Below are 21,541 nucleotides of genomic sequence, written 5' to 3' on the forward strand. Positions count from 1 at the left end.
AGGCGCCTGCACCTTCCTCGGGGACTCCGATCGAGGTTGAATCGAAATCACCTCGGTGGGGAGGACTTGACCACTCGGAGTTCGCGGGCTTGCGCTCGGTCGGCTCCCGGAGTGCCCTGGGGACCGCCGTCTCCAGGGCCCCCGGTAGTGATCTCGGTAAAGCAGGAGGAGGGGAAGCAGGGGCAGAAAGAGCCACCGAGCCGCTCCTCTTTGAGGTTTTGCCCGCACGCGCGGCTGCCTGCCCACCTTTCTTGGGGCGGATGCGCTGCCGGAGTGACCGCACTCGCGATTGTAGAAAATTCGCTCCCAATTGTTGAATGCTTACATAAACTGCATAGTTATCCATATTTTCTACTGTTCTCATATCATAAGAGAAGAATAAATGATTTGGAAGAAAAAAAAAAGCCTCAAACATTTAAAAGCAAAATCAGCAGCCCTGGCTAAGCTTTTGATAATGAGACTATTATAAGCTGATGACAAGCTAGATTTTTCACCTGTTGGATTTGCTGGACGTGAACACAAGCCTGGGCTTCCAATTTCAATTTCAGGGCTGTAGTCACTGATGTGTCACATTTAGTGAAGGCTCTCGGCCCCTCCGCAGCCGCCTGGTCCTGGGTCACTGGGGAGGATTCTGGGTGGGTGGAAGAGGCGAGGAGCACTATGGGCGCTGCTCACACTCCGGCTCCACCCAGCGCCAGCTGCGATAAAGCCCTTCACCCATCCAAGGCCAGGTGTTTCTTTGTGTGAAAGAGGAGCTTGATCCCTACTCACAGGTTCCTGAATTCATTGCTTAAATAGGGAAACAGCAAGGAAAAAGACAACTTCTGTTCTCATGAAGCTTACCTTCTAGTGGGGGAAGAGACAACAGGTAACTGGTATATACGAAGGTAGAAAGGGCCGGATGCGGTTGCTCAACGCCTGTAATCCCAGCACTTTGGGAGGCCGAGACGGGCGGATCACGAAGTCAGGAGATTGAGACCATCCTGGCTAACACGGTGAAACCCCGTCTCTACTAAAAAAATACAAAAAATTAGCCGGGCGTGGTGGCGGGCGCCTGTAGTCCCAGCTACTCGGGAGGTTGGGGCAGGAGAATGGCGTGAACCCGGGAGGCAGAGCTTGCAGTGAGCCGAGATCGCGCCACTGCACTCCAGCCTGGGCGACACAGTGAGACTCCCTCTCAAAAAAAAAAAAAGAAGGTAGTAAGTATTTGGAAAAAAGTGCAGGCTGTAACAAGGGCTATTAGGGATTGCTGGCAAGAGATTGGGAGGTGGAGTGAAGCCTCTGAGAAAGGGTTGACCAATGTAAGCCTCACTGAGAAGATGACATTTGAAGGTATGAAGTGAGCCAGGGGGCCAAGACACTCCTAGCAGAGGAACAGTCAGTGCAGAGGCCGCGGACTACAGGCACGGCTCATGTGTTAGGGGAACAGCAAGGAGGTCAGAGTGGCTGGTGCAGAGTGAACGAGCAGGGAAGCTGAGTAGCAGATATCAGAGAAGCAATGTAGCCCGCAGCTTAACTTCATGCATTTTAAACCTTTTTTTCCCCATTCTCTTGGGTTTCAAAATGTAACCTTGAGGCAACTCAAAAGCCTTTCTCCTTAGCCTTAAAATCGACTCCACATCCCTCCCCTTTCTCACTGTATATGCTCCCTTTTCATTTATCTAACTGTATGCTACTATTTAATTGTGTGATGTCTTAGAAGTTTCAGGGGCTAGTCTTGAGACAGACCAAGTCTGGAGACCCAGCTGCAAACCTCCAAAAATTACTTCAAAATGGCTAATTAACAACCTGGCCATTGTTAAAATAATGTCAATCCGAAGTCCAGGTGGACTGAAACCCAAGCTAGCCACCAGGACAAAACACACAGACATCATACTCAGCCCAGTTCTTGCATGCCTTCCTTATCAAGTCTTCCCTTTTAAAACCCCCCAAAATTGCTTTCCCCACTAAAAACTGAAGCAGTTACTTTAAATAGTAATCTGGCTATTTCCCCCTTTACTAGTTTTGGGTAATTTGCTTTTTGTTATCAGACTTTGCTCTTGTTAATTCAAACATCTGCACCTGCTTTGGTTATGGTAAGGGATGGGGGTAGCAGTGGATGGACAGATTAATGTGAGGATGAAACAAGAGATGAACGTTCCCCCTCAGCCCAATGTACCCCCAGAAGGAACCAGGGCCCCATGTACAGATGAGAGTCAGGTGAAGTCCCAGAGGCCCTGGATTTTGTTCCAGGCAGAACATGTGGACAGGCAAGCAGCACCCTGTCCCACCCCAGCCCCTCTGCGGACTGCCAAAGGGCTCCTGGCTGGGGCAGTGCTTACTCCAGAAACAGGGTAGCCACAATAAGCCCTGGCCCAGCATAATCCCTTCTAATCCCTATGTCAGGAGAGCCAGCTGTGTCACACACACCAGCTGCGGTGGAGTGGCAGGACCCTGCTACTAGCCTGTGAGACCCAGGCTGCCTTTTGGTGATTTCCCGGTTTGCCCACCATTGCCTTGCACTTGGAGAGGCCTTGTTGGGAATTAATTTTTCTCCCATTACTCTGAACACTGTTGAAAGAAAGCTCAGGCTTCCGGGGGGTTCAATGTTTGTCTACAACAGAGCCACTTAAACCTCAGGCCTTTGTTTTCATCATCTCCAATAAGCCCCAATTCCCAGCATGTTCTATTTGTCCTAAATTGGTGGCTTAGCCTGGAGAACAACAGGATCCTGGCTTCAGGATCTAATGGATCTGGGTTTCCATCCCATGTCCCTCACTTTCTAGCCCTGTGACCAAGGACAGGTTGGCCCTCTGCAAACCTCAGTTTTCTGATCTGAGTACTAAGGATAACAAGGGAACCTTGCTTTTGGGGTGTTTGTAAGGATTATGATTATGTAAAGCAGAGGTCACTGTAGGTTGAGCTAGAATGGGGCAACCTGCATTCCCCGGTGACCCCCCTTTCCCATGGAAGCTCTTTTGTAGACAGGGTTAAGTTCCCGGTTAACCCTCCAATGCCTAGTAACTCCCCTGCATCCCAAGGCATAGTGATCACAGAACTCAAGCAGTGCTGCTGTGTCCAGTGCTGTTTCTAGGGACCCAAATTGGCCCCCACCTTAGCCAGAGGAGCTTTGGGTTCTGAAGCGAAGGGTCATTTTAGGTGCCCCCAGAGGGCGGGCACTGATGGAGACACATGGGTCTCCACTCTGCCTTCTAACAGACACTGTTCACCACCACCAGGCATGAGCAAAGCACTTAACAGAGCGCAATACCTCACTTAATCACAAAACCACTTTTGGAGCTTCCAGATAGCTACATGCATGGAGGCTCCTGGAGGGAGGGTGGTATGTCCAGGGAGGGCATGGAATCTCTGCGCCCCTTCCCCACTAAATTAAAAAGTAAAAACAACCCTTTCAAACTCAGGTTAGCATAGAGATAAGGGCCCCCTGCAGGCTTAATCCACCAACTAATTCATCTCACAAGCATTTACTGGGTATTGGCCATGGGCTGGGCCAGGCCCTACCTGGAGGGACTCAGCCCTAGTTGGGAGACATGCAGCTGAGGTTGAAGGGGGTTCTTGAGTGATCTCCAAGCTTTGCCATCCATAGCTTTTGACAAGATATGACATCTCTGAGCCTCAGTTTATTTGTAAAATGGGACCATTACCCTCTCTGTGACATTGTTATGAGATTATGTCTAAATGTGCAATGCCTGGAAGACAGGGATAGAGGGAGGTATCCTCATATCCTTGGGGGGCTAGAAAAGCTGAGTGCCTGGTACAACGCACAAATGCCAGGCACTGGGAAGAAGCAAGCCAGGCACCCTTTGTGGCAGTCGGAGCTTTTGAGTTGGGCCTGTGGGCTGACGCCAGCTCCCACAGGTTCCAACCGTAAGGAGGATATTCCCATTGGCAGGCATGGCACAGCAAAGGCAAAGGTCAAGAAGCCCTAGGCATTTCCAGGGAAGGGGTGAGCCAGGGCTGATGGGAGCCTGATTGTATTCCTGAGCCACCCAGAAATGGCTTGGGATTTTCTGTGCCCTCACAGCCTCTCCCTCAACTCCTGGAATGCTCTTTCTAAGGTTTGGCCAAGGCAGCGAATGGTCACATGTAGGATAAGGTGGTGGGAGAGAACAGGAAGAACCTCACCACTGGGGCAGGATACTGCTCCCTGGCTGGAGGCTGACCTGTGACCACATTGCTGGTCTGCACAGGGGCCCCAGTGCCGGCAGAGAGACCAGGGCCACACGCTGTTAGGTCAAGGGTTCCAGATCCCTCCCAGGAGGCAGCAGGCTGCTGGCAGGAGGTGGTGCTCTGAGGCTTGTCTTGCAGGGACACACTGGCCTGTTTCTGCACAGGATGAGTGTTTGGAGGGGAAGTGACTGAGCCCCCTGGCTCTACCACGGCACGCTGACAGGACGCAAAGGCTGCCAGTTCTAGCCAGGGCACACCTATGACCCAGCTTTCCCTCTCCTGACCTTGGATTCCTGGTTTATGGAGGCAGAGATCATCTGGCCCCTTAGAGACTTTCCCTCCAGCTCTAGGATTCAATGCCCAAGATCTGCTTTTGGCTAAAAACCAAACTCACCAGATGTAGGCTTCATCCGGCCAGGAGTCCTGGGCAAAGGCCACAAAGCTAGGAGGCCCAGAACAAAGCCGTACTTTGAAGGATGCCAGGAGAAATCTTAAATTTTATTTTATTTTTTGAGACAGAGTCTCGCTCTGTCGCCCAGGCTGGAGTGCAGTGGTGCGATCTTGGCTCACTGCAAGCTCTGCCTCCCGGGTTCACGGCATTCTCCTGCCTCAGTCTCCCGAGTAGCTGGGACTACAGGCGCCCACCACCCCGCCCGGCTAATTTTTTGTATTTTTAGTAGAGACGGGGTTTCACCGTGTTAGCCAGGATGGTCTCGATGTCCTGACCTCGTGATCCGGCCGTCTCGGCCTCCCAAAGTGCTGCGATGACAGGCGTGAGCCACCGCGCCTGGCCAGAAATCTTAAATTTTAAAAACTGATGGTCAAAGTTTTCTTGAGACTGCTTAAGGGTCATAAAAACTGCCAAGTATTTGTTAAGTGAATGAGGCCAGCAAACAACTGCCTAAGCCTCTGTAAGAGCTGAAAGTGAACCAAGGGAAGCGCCTGACCAGGCCGACTTCAACTCCTCAGATCAGAGACTTGTGCTTCCCCCTCTTCCAGAATTTTCAAAAAGTCAAGAGAGGCCAGGCGCAGTGGCTCACGCCTATAATCCCAGCACTTTGGGAGGTCAAGGTGGAAGGACTGCTTGAGGCCAGGAGTTCCAGACCAGCCTGGGCAACTAGCAAAAATGAAAAAAGTCAAGACAATGAGGAAATAACAGGTTTCTGGCAAAGAAACAGTGTGCGTTGTAAAACCATGGCACTGTGCAGATTCCCCTCACAGGGTCAAACTTGAGCAGCTGTCTGTTAGTCCTGAGCCCAGGACCTGCAAGCATGTGTGCCGGTCTTCTGGGGGTGCTCCTGCCCCTCAGTCCAGAGCAAACTGTGGCAGCGGCACAGGGTGAGCCATTATTTTGAATTTAGAGACTGCAGATATATCCTTTGCTCTGCATGTCCTTAGCCCACCTCAGCAAGAGGGACGTGGGAAGTGGCTCAGAAGACCCTAAGAGGCCTCTCCGGGCTTCGTCCAGGATCTTGGCAGCACAGGTGCCTTTCTTTTCTTAGAGAAATTCTCTCCTGGTCCAGAGGCCCAGGCAGGACCTTCCCACCCCCAGCAGGAGGGCTTCAAGCCCAGAGCCCTTCGACGATGCTACTGACTACGCTCTTAGATCGGTATTAAAGGCCCATCTTTACCCAGACCTCCGGGGGTTCCCCCAAAAGCTGCAGTCCCTCCCTGAGACCCAATTCTAGCTGAAGCTTTTTTTCAATAAAACAAAGATGTCACCATTCTAAATATTTAGATATCCTCACTAGGAAAGATCCATTTACCACATTATCTTAGCTGGCAAAACCTTATTTTTCTATTTCTCTTTGAAAATATACACCTTCTATCTTCCTTGTGGAAAAAAATAACTGCCTGCAGAGGGCTGGCTGGCTGGCACGTCATTTGAGCACGTTGTTGGCAAAGACCCTGTCCACGAAGTACAGTGCAAGCAGCTTGTGGCATGAACTTGCTGTAGGTGAGGGAGACACGCTGTCCACGGGCCTGCCCGTCTTCCTGCACACACTCCAAGAAGCCAGAGCCCTCCCAGCTGCTCTCAAGACGGCCCCTTCCCCCAGAAACACATGCTCACACACGCTCACCCTGATGCTGCTGAACACACACACAGCACTGAGGGCCCGCAGGGGCTGGCTGAGTTTAAGCACCAAGAATGTAACCCCTTCCCCAGCCCTCTGCACAATTCCATCATTCAAGGATGTGAAAGCCACTCATCAGTTCTCACGCTAATTCACACATTTACCCACTCATTCACTCATTGATACATGCTTAAGAGCCTGTTAGCGGTAGCTGGCCTTTCTGTAACACCTTCCCCTTGGCTGCCCTCCCCACAGAGACATGTTGTAAACTGCCCTGTTCTTTAATTCCATCACGTGCTCATTTTGTCTTTGTAGGTTCTTCACAGGAAGGGCCAGACGACATTACTGTGGTCCCCTTCCTCCTTGTCTGGTAGAGTCGCCCTCCACATTAGGTAGCTGGGGCTGTCCAGAGAAGGACGGGTGGTGCTGAGAGGGGCGGAGCAGCTGAGGGAACAAAGTGAGAGAGACCCAGGATGACAGAAGAACAATGGAAAATAGGGGCTTCCAACCCAGAGGGGTCTCCTAGAACCACATGGTTCCCTGCTATGTTATTTCCAAGTAAAGCCCACCCTCAATGTAAAGGAATGTTTCTGAATGGGTCAAAAAGCCGTGAGAGCAAGACCAGCCTGGAAGCTCATTGTGTTCCGGGCTCATGTCTGCCTCAATGGTAGCCCCCAGTCAGAAGCTCCGCAGGAAGCAATACCAACAGCCATGCTCCAGTTCCTGAATCTGCTTTATTTCTCTGCATAAGGAACCCTGAACAGGCAATTCAAATTAAAACAAAATAAATATATGAATATTCATGTAAAACTGTCCTTTCTAATGAACAATTATACACAATGTACAATTTCATGTTCACTGGGTGGGTTTACAAAAAGGTACCATTCCCAACTAAAAATGCACCAAAATGGTTTCATGCAAACTTATCAAAAGTGACCAAAAATATGGAGGGAAAAACCTGACTGAGAGCACTTTGTTTTTGTTGTTTTTGTACAATCACAGAAAAATAAAAACATCTAATTTCTTTGTTACATTTAGAATAACTAAATGTGGCCACTCTTTATAATGTTGGTTTATGTTCCTAAAACATCTACGTAGTTACCATAAAAGTATATCAACATCAAATCAGAAGTGAGCATTATTGAGGGACAGAAGGGAGGGTGAGAGCACCCACGCGGTCAGTAGTCAGTGTCGGAGCCCTCGGCGTTGTCCACATTTCTTGAGAGCATGTAGTTGTCCATGTCGATCGAGCGGCAGTTGTTGATGGCATAGCGCAGGCGCTCGGCCATGACCAGCTGGCTGGAGTACGGGGGCAGCCTCAGCTGGAAGAAGCAGGTCTGTGAGGTAGGCAGACTGTCGTAAGGCTGTGGAGAGAGACCCAGAGCTGTGACTGGGGACATGAGAGTGCCATAAGGGGGAGTGGGGCTGCCCATGACCTCTCCCTGCCTTCAAGATGGAATTAACATGGCCACATGGTTAAGTCAAGTGGACACAGAGACTGGGCCAGATCGAATGAGCCAAGGCCCTACTGCTCCGTGGCCCTCAAGGCTCTGGGTGAAAATGTTCCTTCCTCTCCTCACCTCCTCCAGTGTCTGTGTATGTAAAGCGAGGAGAAGCTCTGACTGGCAGGATTGCTTGAGAGAATACACTACACACAGCGCCTGGCACAGGATGAGAGTGTAGTAAGAAGGCACCTGTCGTTCGTACCCATCCATCAAGAGGGTACAGACTGGAAGCCAGCTGCAGGAATCCCCCAACAGAGCAGGCAGAATGGAAAGAACAACTGTGAGGCGCAGCCGGCTCTGGGAGCCTCTTTGCCCCTTCTCCTCTCCCTCATGTGCATTCTGCCTCCTCTGCGGCGTCCTGGCCGCCTCACACAGCTCACGTAAGGAAGGGCAGTCAATTAAACCCCAGTCCGTCCATTTAACTGATGGTGATGCATCCTTTAAAATAATTATGGCTGGCAGCAAAACAGGTGTTCAGGATACATTAGGAGGTTAAAAAAAGGCAGAAAAAATTCTACATACATCATGTAAAAAATTGTACAATTGAGGCAAAGACTACGAGGAATTTCACAAAGGTAAAAATAGCTACTACTGGAGAGACAGGATTATATATGTTCCTTATCCCTCCTTGCAAATACAACTATTTTCCAAACAATTCGTAATAAAAGTAATGACATTATACTGTTTTTATACATTTTTAAAAGGTTCGCTTAAAAAAAAAAAAAAAAAGAACCTGTCTTCCCTCACTCAACATCCTCTTGACAGCAGCCCTCCTCCACAGAGCCCACGCCTAGGTGAGCCGCGTGTCCTGCTAGGGGAGGCGGACGGCCCAGTAGCCCAAATGCACCAGAGCCAGGGATGACATAGAGCTCAACGCAGAAAAACTGAAAGCAGTAAGGAAGGGAGGTGCCACTAGGTGGCTCTGATGACCTAAATGTGAGTACTGTAGACAAGATCTAAAAGCCACAGAGGAAATGACCACAGTAGTCAGTTGCTGAGGCTGACAACCCTGAGGCCTCCTAAAACGGCAGGGGTAGCCCAGGACAGATAAAAGGCAAGGGTTGTTTCCAGAGCTGAATAGAAAGGAGCCATTTCCTCCTCCCTACTTCTCTCTGAAGCAAGAAAACAGATTTACAATTTACAGTTCTTGGCAAGTCATGCAGAAAATTTATGGAAAGGCTTTTTATAACCCTTCCTGCACGTGGCTTCTCCAGCAAGCCTAGCCCAGGAGCAGAGCAGCGGCCTGCTGCCTCAGGAGGCAGCACAGGGAGGAGTAGCTTTGGCTACAGCAACTTCCAAGAGTAGCTACTGGAAAAACACCAGAAAGCCAGACACTTAAACTGGCAGGAAGGGCCTGTGTGTGAAGAGGCCCCACTTCCCTTACTGTTTTCTGAACAAACATCATGGGCCCTGCTCAGAGAATTGCCCAGCTCATATGGAAGAGGGGGCTTGTGAAGAGTGGGGGTGGAGACAGAGGGAGGAGAGGCACTCCTAACTGAATGCAGTAAGTTCTGGGTTTGAGGGCTGTACCCAGTGTTCAGGAGGTGGAGAGAAGGAGTCTGGCTAGGTCTGCCTTCAGCAATGGTAGGGGCACTCCTGGAAAGCATCTAGGAGGGGTTCCTGGAGGAGTTGACTGGCATTGGGCTTATAGGATGAGTAAGTGCTTGCCAGAGATAGAAGGAAAGGGGTGCGAAGGAGGACTTACTAAAGCAGAGGGAACAGGTTACATAAAAGCACAGAGTTTTAAAAACATCCTGGTCTACTGGGGAGAAAGGCAAGCAGCCCATTGTGACCAGAACATGAGAAGTATCAAGATGTGACATCAGAAAGTGGGGCAGAGGCCAGACTGTGGAAGTGTTTAAGGCAGCTAAGGTCATTGGCATTTATTTCGGAGTCAACATAGGGGGCCTCTGAAAGGTCTAAAAGAAGGAGAATGACATGGTCAGATGGGTGCTTAAGAAAGATGACTCTGGCAGCAGTGTGCTTTTCAGACTCTAAGCCCTCTTATTCCTAAGCCATCTGTCAAAATGGCAGCTGGGCTGGGGCTCTGCAGCTGGGGCCTTTAGATGGCAGAGATGCAGCCCTGCCTGCCCCACAATGCATGCCACACAAGCGGGCACAGACTGTTATCGCTGCTCCTCGCATCTTTGGGTTCCTTCTGGGGCACACACCCACCAGTTAATGGTTAATATCTTCATGAAAACAAACAAGGCCATAGCTCAGCGCAGGAACAGGCAGTATGATGATCCCTGTGCCAAGTTCAGCTTTAACTCAGGAAGATGCTGGAAGATTTAGGGAAGGTTGCTGGTTGTAGTATGCTCTCTACATCCACTTAGGACTCTTCCCACTGAAGCTAAATGATATTTCTAAACAAATTTTATTGCTTGATTTTCTCATTAATATGGAAATTCCAAGTATTAAGCATGAATCGGCAGGCCTACTTGAAGGTCATAGTTTGGTTTCCCCAACATAAAAGCAACCAGGGGCAGAGGGCCAGGCATGTTGGCTCAGGCCTGTAATCCTAGTACTTTGGGAGGCCGAGGTGGGCAGATCTCCCGAGGTCAGGAGTTCAAGACCAGCCTGGCCAACATGGTGAAACCCTGTCTCTGCCAAAATATACAAAAATATTAGCCAGGCGTGGTGGCGCGCACTTGTAGTCCCAGCTATTCGGGAGGCTGAGGCAGAACTGCTTGAACCTAGGAAGTGGAGGTTGCAGTGAGCTGAAATCACGCCACTGTGCTCCAGCCTGGGCTACAGAATGAGACCCTGTCTCAACAACAATGAAGCAATAAGGCAGACATGACAAAGAAAGAAAGAATAGCTTACTTACCCTATCAACCTTCATGATTTGAAATCTCTGAGAAATGTCAGCAGTGTTGGCTGGTAGCCGAGATCTTCCCGACACAAACCTCATGAAAAGCACCCGCTCTTCATTGGAGAACTCTTCCAGCGTATGCCAGAACCACTGCACCAGCTGATGCTGCTCATCCACCTCACGGTACCGCACCACTTTCTTTAAGACTTCCACAGAGATCTCGGGCATCCCACACACCATTTGCTCCAGCTGTTTTGCCGTGAGGAGGGACAGCAGCGGCACAGGAACAATCCAGGACATCCCTTCTCGGACTGCAGCCACCTGCTCCCAGGAGAGGTTGCTCATTCAATGAGTGTGCGGGAACCTGGCATCTGCTATGGGCCCCGTGGGGCTAGGCGCCTCCTGCTGCCTGCTCATCTGCTCCCCAGACCCTCCACTTGTTTCTCAGACCGCCAGGCTCTATGAGAGTCAGTCAAAAAGGCCCACCCTCCCTCCCTCTCAACCCTTCTTAGAGCCTCTCCCTGCTGTGGGATTCTTACACTCCTGGTTCCACTTCAAGTCCAATTTAGGAGCCTGCCTTCCCTCTACCACAAAATCCCAGCCCACTGGGGCCCTCCCGGATGTCAGCCCCGCTCACTCACATTCCTAATCATATGTGGCCATATGCTGTCAAACTATGCATGTGTGGACATTTCATCTCATAAAGGTAAGAAGCTCTTGGGAGACTCATCTAGTTGTCTACTGTTTTTTAAATTTATATTTGTCTTTTGAAAATAGTTATATCCTTTTTGTAAAAATTATTTATGCTCATTGTAAAAAAAAATCTGAAAAGTACAAAGAAGAAAGTAAAAATGGGAAGTCCTTCTTTAGGAAGGCAATAGAAAAGGCAACAAATTTAGTCAAGAGACTTGGGTTCTAACTCCCAGCTCTACCGATTATTAACTCTCTTAATTTTTCCATCTGAAAAATGCAGACATTGCTGCTCTCAACTGGCTCTGATGAGAACTATATATGAGTAACCACATGAAATTCTGTGTGACTGGGTAATTCTACACTGCACTGTTCTCTTAGCATCATAGTGCTGGGCACAGGCAAGTTGGGGAGTGCCAAGTGGGGTGCAACCAGGGGCTGCCTTGACAGCTTGTTTAGAAAAATGTCTCCTCCAAGATTATACAGTAGTGCATATCCTACGCACAGACTCACCACTGTTCAAGGTTTCATAAATACTTCTTTGCTCCTGGCCAACTCAAAACCATCTACCACCATGTAAAAAGTCTGAGAATCTGAAGAGAGACCATACCTTAAGGAAGTGAGTAACTACGTGAGGTGATGGATATGTTAATTTGCTTCACTATAATAACCTTTTTACTATCTATATGCATATCCTATATTATCGTATTGTACACCTTAAATATATATAATAAAATTTATTATATTAAAAAAAACTAGGCCAAGTGCAATGGCTTGCCCTGTCATCCCAGCTACTTGGGAGGCTAAGGCAGGAGATCCTTTGAGCCCAAGAGTTCAAGGCTGCAGTGAGCTATCATTGTGCCACTGCACTCCAGCCTGGGTGACAGAGCAAGACCCTCTCTTAAAAAATAAATAAAAAACTGGCACTAAGGTTGGCCCATAAGGATCAGAGATTGGCAGTAAAGGCAGGCTCTACTGTAAAGGTCAATATCCCACCAAAGTCTGCCAACCGAAAACAAAAACGAACAAACAAGCTGTTATGCTTGGTGGAACACAAAACAAAAGCTGTTTGGAAAAAAAATCAGGCTGAGGTACGGGACTGGCTGCTTAGAGATGGCAGGGGGACAACTGAGGACAGCTTTGGGACAAACAGTTCTAAGAGATGAAGAAGAAGTGAAAGAGGAAGAAGGGCTTGTGACTGAGAACAGAACAAAGCCAGGGCAGAGCAGAGCACAGCTGTGGAAAGGGAGTGCCCATCCAACCCTCAGAAGAAGGGTCATCAGAAGAGCCTGGACACCATCTTGGAGCCTGGTTTGGGGTCTTGGCTCTGCCGTGGGCACTCAGTGCTTTCTTCTGTGAAACAGTGCTGGTAATCCTAACCTCACAGAGTACCTATGGGAAAAATGGCAGGCAAGAGTGCCTGGCACCATGGCTGGCATGCAGGAGGTTATCAACACATTTCTAGTCAGTTATTTATTCTCTGGGGATTAAAAATATCCATGAACTGGAGACAACAAATCCCTGGCTGTGTAAACAGCATCACTGACAAGACCCAACTTCATTGGCTAAAGATACCATTTTTCTGACTGGACTTGGCCCAAAGCCAAAGTCTAAGAAGGAGCCGGGAGTGAGAGGTATGGAATATGTATACTTCCAATTATTAAACTTCTATAGCTTCACAGCCTGAGTCCAGATCTTGAGAAGACCCCAACATATTCTGCAAATAAAGTATTGTTGAAGTGCTATTAATGATTGTATTATCAAAAGAACCATTTTTGGACATGATATTTACTTCTGTGGTCACTCATTCACACTCCCATTATTTATTAAATGCTTACCTACCCGTCAGCACATAACAAGGTAACTCAAATGAAATAGAAAATGCATTCTTCATTCAATTTCTTGTAAGCTGAGGAAACAAGACCTAAATTCTGGGGCCTAATTCTTAGACCATAACATAGAAGTACGTGATATATCTTGAGGAACTTCAATGAACCTCAAAGTAAGGAAAAAGATCTCTACAGGTTGGTGACCTGGAGGAAAGCTTGTGTGTACAGGAGATGCCCTCTTAGCTGAGGTTTAAAGAATAGCAGCAAGAGAGGGAAAGGGAAATGCATGTGAGGTCGTAAGACCAGCATTTGGGGGTTCATTTACGTGGGCCCTGACTAACCCAACTAGAGTGGGGGGAAGCAGTAAGCAGTAAGCAGCTGAGCTGGGAAGCAGTAAGACATGAGGACAAACAGGACTAAGGAGGAGTAAGAAGGCAAGGTCTGAATGCCAGATGAAAATGGTCTCAATCCAACCAAAGACCAATTCAGAACCGATTTAAGGCACTGGATAAGGAGAAGGCCTGAAAAGTCTCTGAATAGGGTTTGAAATATAAATACAAAGGAATCACTGAGTGTGGTGGCTTACGCCTATAGTCCCAACACTTTGGGAGGCTGAGGCAGGTGGATCACTCGAGGCCAGGAGTTCGAGACCAGCCTGGCTAACATGGCAAAACCCTGTCTCTACCAAAAAATAAAAAGATTAGCTAGGAGTGATGGCACGTGCCTGTAGTCCCAGCTACTGGGGAAGCTGAGGCCAGAGAATCACTTGAATCCAGAAGGCAGAGGCTGCAGTGAGCTGTGATTGCACCACTGCACTCCAGCCTGGGCGACAGAGTGAGATGCTATCTCAAAAATAAATAAGTAAATTAAAATAAATAAATAAATACATACATACATACAGAGGAATTAACACAGTAAATACATATCAGATTTTGGCATAACCAGTCAGCTCTCATTTGGAAAGAAACCCAAGCATTCATGTGTACCTCCTGTTAAGTTTCATCTTACCTGTCTGTCCATCTCATGAAGTCGATATTCAATGGCCCTCTCCACATATTCCTTCCTATTGGAAAATGTGAGTGGGATACTATTTCCGCCAGGGATTATAGGAACCATTTTGCCATCAGCACTTTGGCCAACAAAAGAATCAAGAGGAATCATCTAGGAACAGAAGAAGAAAGAATCTTTATTACAAGGTAGAAATGACAGCAAAAAGTATTTTACATACAAATATGGCACAGCAATAACAAACTCACAATTTTTAAGGATAAAAACAAGGAAAACAAGACAGGTAGGACTGATCCGGCTACTTGATCAGCAGCAACGTGATCACTCAACCAGCTGTAGTTAAAAATGGGACCAAATCTCTCTGTTCCCAAACCAGGCCTGTTGAACTCTGGTGACCCCAGGCCTCCCTTTCCACTTTGGTTCTTCACGCTAACAGGCAGAAAAAAATTAAGGGGGAAGGAGCAGCTAAGGCCAGGAGCCTGCTCTATCTATCAGAAGCTGTTTAAACTGCTGGGGTTGAGCTGCTAAGGGCAGCAATGGCATAGATATGGCATGGTTCAGCCAGACAGCAAGTGGAAGACTATATCTCAATTTTACACAGAAAAATTCTAGTCTGTGCATATAGGAAGTCAACACCAGTAGAAACAGAGACTGGCCAGGATTTACCTCATGGAAACTCTCCTCGGTAATCCCACTGTCTTCAATGTGAAGAATGCTGTTGAGAGTCTGCACGTAGAGCAGATCCACCTCCTCCAGGTCCTCTAAGGTGAGTGGGACACAGCACAGCTGCTTCCACACCAGAGGGGCCAAGTGAAGGTCCAGAGGCTTCTTTGTGCGAATGGCAACCCCCATTAAAATTCCTAAAAACTTAAACTGCATTAAGTGTTCATCGAGGCAGGCAGAAGGGTTAAAAAGGAACCTGCAAAATTAAAGGGAATATTTCAAACAGTATTTTCCTCATTTCTGTTAGAAATAAGTTAGCAACGACAGCTATAGCGTTAGTCTATACCTGTACTGTTCAATATGGCATCCATTAGCCACATGAGGCTAAAGTAATTAAATAAAACTAAAAATTCAGTTCTTCAGCTTCCCTAATCACATGTTGAGTTCTCAAAAGCCACATGTGGACCACATGTAGTTACTGTTTCACACAGCACATGGACTGTATTCTGAACTATTTTTAGAAGAACTATGTAAGGATCTTAAGCTACCTGCTCCAGAATGCCCTGTTTTCTAAAATCATTCTGTTTTTAATTTACAAGTCCATGAAACAGGATCCAAAATTCAAAATTTTGCAAATATAAAGATAATATGTAATTGCAAATACTAACTTTTGTGACTTGCTAGCATAATAAAACTTTTAAACAAATTTTGGTGTAGAAAATTCATTATGGGGAGGCCATGTGGGCCTTCAGAAACATAAATCAGGTTTCATGATCAAGTCTGAGCTTCCTCTCCCCCTCTATGTTATCATTGATTTGGTCTCAATAAATACCAAGTCTTGAAGGATGCGCCTGTTTCCCTTTTTTTTTGAGATGGGGTCTCGCTCTGTTGCCCAGGCCAGAGTGCAGTGGCACGATCTCAGCTCCCTGCAGCCTCCACTTCCTGGGTTCAAATTAAGTGATTCTCCTGCCTCAGCCTCCCAAGTAGCTGGGATTACAGGCATGTGCCACCATGCCCAGCTAATTTTTATATTTTTTATAGAGACGGGGTTTCACCATGTTGGCCAGGCTGGTCTTAAACTCCTGACATCAGGTGATCCACCCGCCTCGGCCTCCCAAAGTGCTCGGATTATAGGCGTTAGCCACTGCGCCTGGCCTGTTTCCTCATCTTTGACAAGAGGATAACAATAATATTTACTCCTTAGGGTTATAATGAGGACTGAAGGGGATAATAGGTGTAAAGCACTTAAAACAGTGCCTGGTACATAGTAAGTACTCAATAAACGTGAGCTATTATTATTATTTTAGACATATAATGAACATTGCTGACTGCATACCTGTCCCTATTGTAACCCACTTCTGCAGTGGCATTGGGAGAGGGTATAAGAAGGTCAACAATACCAGTTTCAAGTTCCTGTAGAAGAAAGAGAAACTTTTTTGAGAAATGACAATCAAATGCATGAAGAGAACAAACCAATTACATTAAAGATCATACTAAAAAGAGTGTATTTTGAGGAATTTATAATGCCGTGTGACAACTGATGATTTCACACTTCATTTTCGTGGTTTCAATTTAAAATGAGATTAGGAAATCCCCCTTATGGAAAGCACTCATGTATGAAGAACCAAAAGGAATGAGAAAGTCAATCCAGGGCAGGAGTAGTGGTTGCTATGAAAAGAGTGTAGTGATGTTTCAAATAGATTCAATAATGATAGTCAAGCATTATTTTAGTCACAGGGTTTACTGGAAAAATCCTGATACTAGGCAATGCTGGAAAGGACAGAGCTGATCTGGAAGCAAAGCTGCCAATGCAGATCTTAAAATTAGAACTGGTCTAATTTTAAGACCAGTTCTTAACATTTATTTTTCTAACTCCCCTGGAATCTCGCAGTTCTACTTTGTTCTAAAAGCACCGGAATAAATCAGAGCACATGGGTGCTCCTGGATTTGTCTGTTACGTAAATGTACATATATGCCATTGCTATTTGTTCTGCCAATATTATAACACAACAGATGGTGAGTCACTGGTAGATGCCTAAGAACTGATATTTATGTAGTAAGGTATCTTGACAAAGCATTTCAAAAACTGTTGCTCTAATTTGCCTACGTATCACTAACAGCATGACTTTATATGAGGCTCACAAATGCATCCTTGCTACATTTATGAAAACAAGCCTGGCAGAGTGATCACTGGAAACAGCAAAATGGCCAGTAGCAGACTAGGTAACTCAGCAGGGGACACTGCAGGAATATACCTGGCACATCTCTGTGATGGTGTCATCAAACACTCCTCCAGCATCATCAGCCCCTTCTCCAACCAGCTTAACCTTCCACGCTCGGGAAGGCAGACGGAGGTCTGATGCATTCAGCTTAACTACTTGTCTCGCTATTTGGACAAAAATGGGCTTACACTTCCGTCCTCTTTAAAAGAAAGAGAGAAAGTAATGAAATACAACTCTTACCAATTTCCCCAAAATCACATGACATCTTCCCATCAGTGAGTGAAAAAGCTAGTTTAACAGCCAAACACTGTGCTAGGCCCACTGTAACCACACTGGGTACTAATGTAAGTACTATTACTATCTACCCTGCCTTAGAAGTGAGTAAACTAAGATTCACAGAAATTAGTAATAACATCCATCTGAAAAAATCCCACTCGTTAGTGAAACATACATACATATGCTAACCTGGTTGATATTCTCTTTACAGTTATCTGAGGTCCATAGTTTTTGCCTTGAACCATGGTTTTTCCTATGGAGCGCACCATTGGCAGAGTGTAGACTCTTGGGGCTAACAAAGGCCGAAGTTGTCCCTGTACAATGCCCCAAGTTCCAGCATTATAATGGGATGTGCTGTTCTGTAACAGAAGGTACAGGTATCAGAAATGGTATAATCTAGGCTTAAAAGAAATAACAATTTTCACTTGTAGAACATACATTATTTTGGCTGGGTGCAGCGGCTCATGCCTGTAGTCCCAGCACTTTGGGAGGCTATGGTGGGCGGATCACTTGAGCCCAGGAGTTCAAGACTAGCCTGGGCAACATGGCAAAACCCATCTCTACAAAAACATAAAAATTAGCTGGGCATGGTGGCATGTGCCTGTACTCTCAGCTACTTGGGAAGCTGAGGTGGGTGGATCACCTGAGTCCAAGGAGACTGAGGCTGCAGTGAGCTGAGATCACACTACTGCACTCCAGCCTGGGCACACAGTGAGACCCTGTCTCAATATTATTTTAAAAATTGAAAAACAGAACATACATTCTTTTAAAAATGCACTTTAAGAGCATAAACTCAAACTCAGGATTAGTAACTATTAGTAACCTTTAAAATTTTTTTTTCTGATAAAATATATAATTACTATTTTTAAAAACCTTAGAAAATACAGAGAAGGATACACACATGTATACGCAAATTAAGTGATTCCAAATCCTACCATATAGAGATGCCCCATTGGTAATTTCATCTATTTCCTTCCAGTTCTTTTCTGTGTATGTATACACAACGTTTCTCACACTGTTATCATTTTGAGCTGCCTTTCTCAATTCACTTTACACTATAAACATTTCTCCCACGAATTACAGTGTGCTAACACTCTGTTTAGTGCTGCACAGGACTCTGCTGCCTGGCTACCTATTTGTCAAATCACACACACACACACGCGCGCGCGCGCGCACACACGCACACACGACAGCTAGCCACTTTGTTACTAGACTAGTCCATAAAGAGACAAATCAGCAATATTTACTTTATTTCCCTGACCTCCCTTTCCCCAGGACCCAGAATGCTAATTTGTAAGAAGAGAAAAAAGTATCTGAAACTTCTCAGATTCATTTATGTAACAACCCTGACTGTGGTTCTAATAGCTTTGTGTGCTTACATTTTAAAATCATATTCTAGACTTTGCAGAAATGGCACGCTTAGTGGCTGAGTGCGGTGGCTCACACCTGTAATCCCAGCAATTTGAGAGGTGGAGGTGGGGGGATCACTTGAAGTCAGGAGTTCGAGACCAGCCTGACTAATAGGCTGAAACCTCGTCTCTACTAAAAATACAAAAATTAGCCAGGCATGGTGGCGCAGGCCTGTAATTCCAGCTACTCAGGAGGCCGAGGCAGGAGAATTGCTTGAACCTGAGAGGCAGAGGTTGCAGTGAGCCGAGATTGTGCCACTACACTCCAACCTGGGCGACAGAGCGAGACTCCATCTCAAAAAAAGAAATGGTATGCTTAGCCATTCTACTCGATTTTTGAACAAACCAAAACACAGAGGGAAGACCACTCTGTGTCTAGCAGCATCATGACCAAACTCTAGACTGTCCCTAACACAGCAATAAAATGGGAATAGAATTGTTATCTTATTAGCCATGAAAGCATTTTCCAAAGGCAGAGGGAAAAGCCCTGGGGCCTGGTGAGCATGTCATGGGCACTGCTTACCACGCCAGTCTGTTACCTGGTTGTTGGGGCTAAGGTTCAGCAGTCTCCAGGACGAGTACATGAGGTCAGAGAAGTGGTAAAGCAGCCGGAGCCTGGCCCGCACCGTGTGAATGCTGACTTCTCTCAGCGCCCCGTATTGGGGGGGCAGTGTGTCAGGCAGGCCCAGCTGCAGAGGTACTGACACACCTGTCCAGAAAGCAAATGGGCACTTGTGAAGGAAACAGCATTGCTTTCACTTTCCACATTTTGAAAAATTTCAAGCATATAGAGAAGCTCATGGACACCCATTCCAACCTCTATCCATCAATTCATCTTAGTTTTCTGTGTGCATTTGTGTTGGTTTTTAAAATGTCTTTATCAGGCGGCGGAGAAAAAAATAAAATAAAATGTCTTTATCATTATGGAAATGAAACCTGGTATTTTCTCTTTTCATTTCCTATTGATTTAACAATAGAACTTAGGCAGTTCCTTCACAAAAATAAGTAAAGAAAGCCAAGTTTTTCCTTTCATATTTAATAATTGCCATCTTCATAATACCACAAATGTGGGCAAGGATGAGGTAGGCAGTTCTGGAAAATGGAAATGGGAAACTTAGCAGAGCCAACTCCATATTCGCTAGGGATCTGACACAAAGTATTAATGACAGAAACATACAGGTGCATGATTCATGAAGGCTTTTACTATAAGAATAAGAGTTCTGTAAGAAGCAAAGACTACAAGGCCTGCATCCACAGCTACCCTCCCACAAAAACACAGAGTAAAAACAAGATACAAACTCCCTTGAGTTTCCTGTAAATAAAGACTGGTACAGTGCAATTCCCAGAGGTATTATGCTTGTTCCTAGTAAAAACTAACATTTACTGAGTCCCTTCTATGTGCCTGGCACTATTCTAAGAGCTTTACATGAATGGGTCCACTTACTTCTATAGCTCTTTGCAGTAGGTTAGTTATTATTATCCTCATTTTACAGACAAAACACTGAGTCTCAAAGTCACTCAGATCACATGTAGAGGAGCTGGGATTCAGCCCCAGCAAGGTGGCCCCAGAGCTTGAACCTTTACCTGTCACATTGGATAACTTCTGCCCTGAAGTGGAAGTGAAATCCCTCTGAAGCCACTGAGTACCTGAAATTGTCAGTGCGTAGGCAGCTCTGCTCATTCTAGATTCCATTAATAGAAACCATTTCCTGCTTGTTTGGAATCTACCTGGAATTCCCACTTTTCTCTCTTAGATATCTAAGAAAAAAAATCCCTATGGGGAACTTTAGGACCCCCTAAGAAATAGAGGGGTTAGCAAAACCGGAAGAGAATGCTGAGCTCTTAGGCACAACTTTGCTTCAGGGAAATTCTTGTGCCTTAGACACCAGAAGATGGTAGAAAAACAAGGTTTGAGGGCCTTGTCCAATGGCTGGACACTGTGGCTCACACCTGTAATCCCAGCACTTTGGGAGGCTGAGGTGGGTGGATCACTTGAGGTCAGGAGTTCAAGACCAGCCTGGCCAATATGGCGAAACACCATCTCTACCAAAAATATGAAAATTAGTTGGGCGTGGTGGTGCACGCCTGTAATCCCAGCTACTTGGGAGGCTGAGGCAGGAGAACTGCTTGAACCTGGGAGGCAGAGGTTGCAGTGAGCCGACATTGCGCCATTACACTCCAGCCTGGGCAACAGAGTGAGACTCTGTCTCGGGAAAAAAAAAAAAGAAACGCCCAAATATGAAGAAATGTGTAAGAACGACAAATGTCACAACATCAAGGTAACAGCTACATCTGAAATGAATGGAAGATAGATCAAATCAGAAAGGGCCCACAGTTGGGTGTTGAGCACACAAGTATGTATTACAGTTTTATTTAAATCTTTGTGTAGCTATACAAAAATTTCACAATAAATTAAAAATAAAACAAACAACAAAAAGCTAGAAGTAGCCCACCAGTCTCGCTAAACATAAGAATAAAATGGCAGCAAGGTGACTGCTGTGCCAATGCACAGGCATCGTGTTTCTAATGGTTAACTAAGGTGAGGAATTTGACAAATGGTCTCAGGGCTTTTAATCTTTATTTCTAACAGTGGGCCTTAGAAAGCTATAATTTGTCATTTCTTTTATATATTAAAAATACTGGCCAGGTGTAGTGACTCATGCCTGTAATCCCAACACTTTGGGAGGCTGAGGCGGGCGGATCACTGGAGTTCAGGAATTTGAGACCAGACTGGCCAACATGGCGAAACCCCGTTTCTACTGAAAATACAAAAATTAGCCAGGAATGGTAGTGCACGCCTGTAGTTTCAGCTACTTGGGAGGCTGAGGCAGGAGAATCACTTGAACCTGGGAGGCGGAGGTTGCAGTGAGCTGAGATCA

General features: G+C 46.3%; 2 protein-coding genes across 2 annotated transcripts in view; one reads left to right on the plus strand and one right to left on the minus strand.

Moving 5' to 3' along the window:
* LOC105531330 (F-box and leucine-rich protein 22-like) overlaps window positions 1–317 on the plus strand; it is a 4,500-nt gene extending 4,183 nt beyond the window's left edge. Inside the window, exon 3 of the mRNA XM_011969242.1 lies at window positions 3–317. Coding sequence (XP_011824632.1) covers window positions 3–317 — 315 coding nt within the window. The remainder of the gene's footprint in view (window positions 1–2) is intronic.
* Window positions 318–6,960: 6,643 nt separating this feature from the next.
* HERC1 (HECT and RLD domain containing E3 ubiquitin protein ligase family member 1) overlaps window positions 6,961–21,541 on the minus strand; it is a 250,627-nt gene continuing 236,046 nt past the window's right edge. Inside the window, exons 72-79 of the mRNA XM_011969255.1 lie at window positions 19,202–19,371; window positions 17,443–17,612; window positions 17,011–17,176; window positions 16,092–16,168; window positions 14,759–15,011; window positions 14,093–14,245; window positions 10,581–10,886; window positions 6,961–7,609 (exon numbers count right to left, since the gene is read on the minus strand). Coding sequence (XP_011824645.1) covers window positions 7,424–7,609; window positions 10,581–10,886; window positions 14,093–14,245; window positions 14,759–15,011; window positions 16,092–16,168; window positions 17,011–17,176; window positions 17,443–17,612; window positions 19,202–19,371 — 1,481 coding nt within the window. The 3' untranslated portion in view covers window positions 6,961–7,423. The remainder of the gene's footprint in view (window positions 7,610–10,580; window positions 10,887–14,092; window positions 14,246–14,758; window positions 15,012–16,091; window positions 16,169–17,010; window positions 17,177–17,442; window positions 17,613–19,201; window positions 19,372–21,541) is intronic.

The sequence above is a fragment of the Mandrillus leucophaeus genome, unplaced genomic scaffold, assembly GCF_000951045.1.
Source record: "Mandrillus leucophaeus isolate KB7577 unplaced genomic scaffold, Mleu.le_1.0 Scaffold12, whole genome shotgun sequence".
NCBI lineage: Eukaryota > Metazoa > Chordata > Mammalia > Primates > Cercopithecidae > Mandrillus > Mandrillus leucophaeus.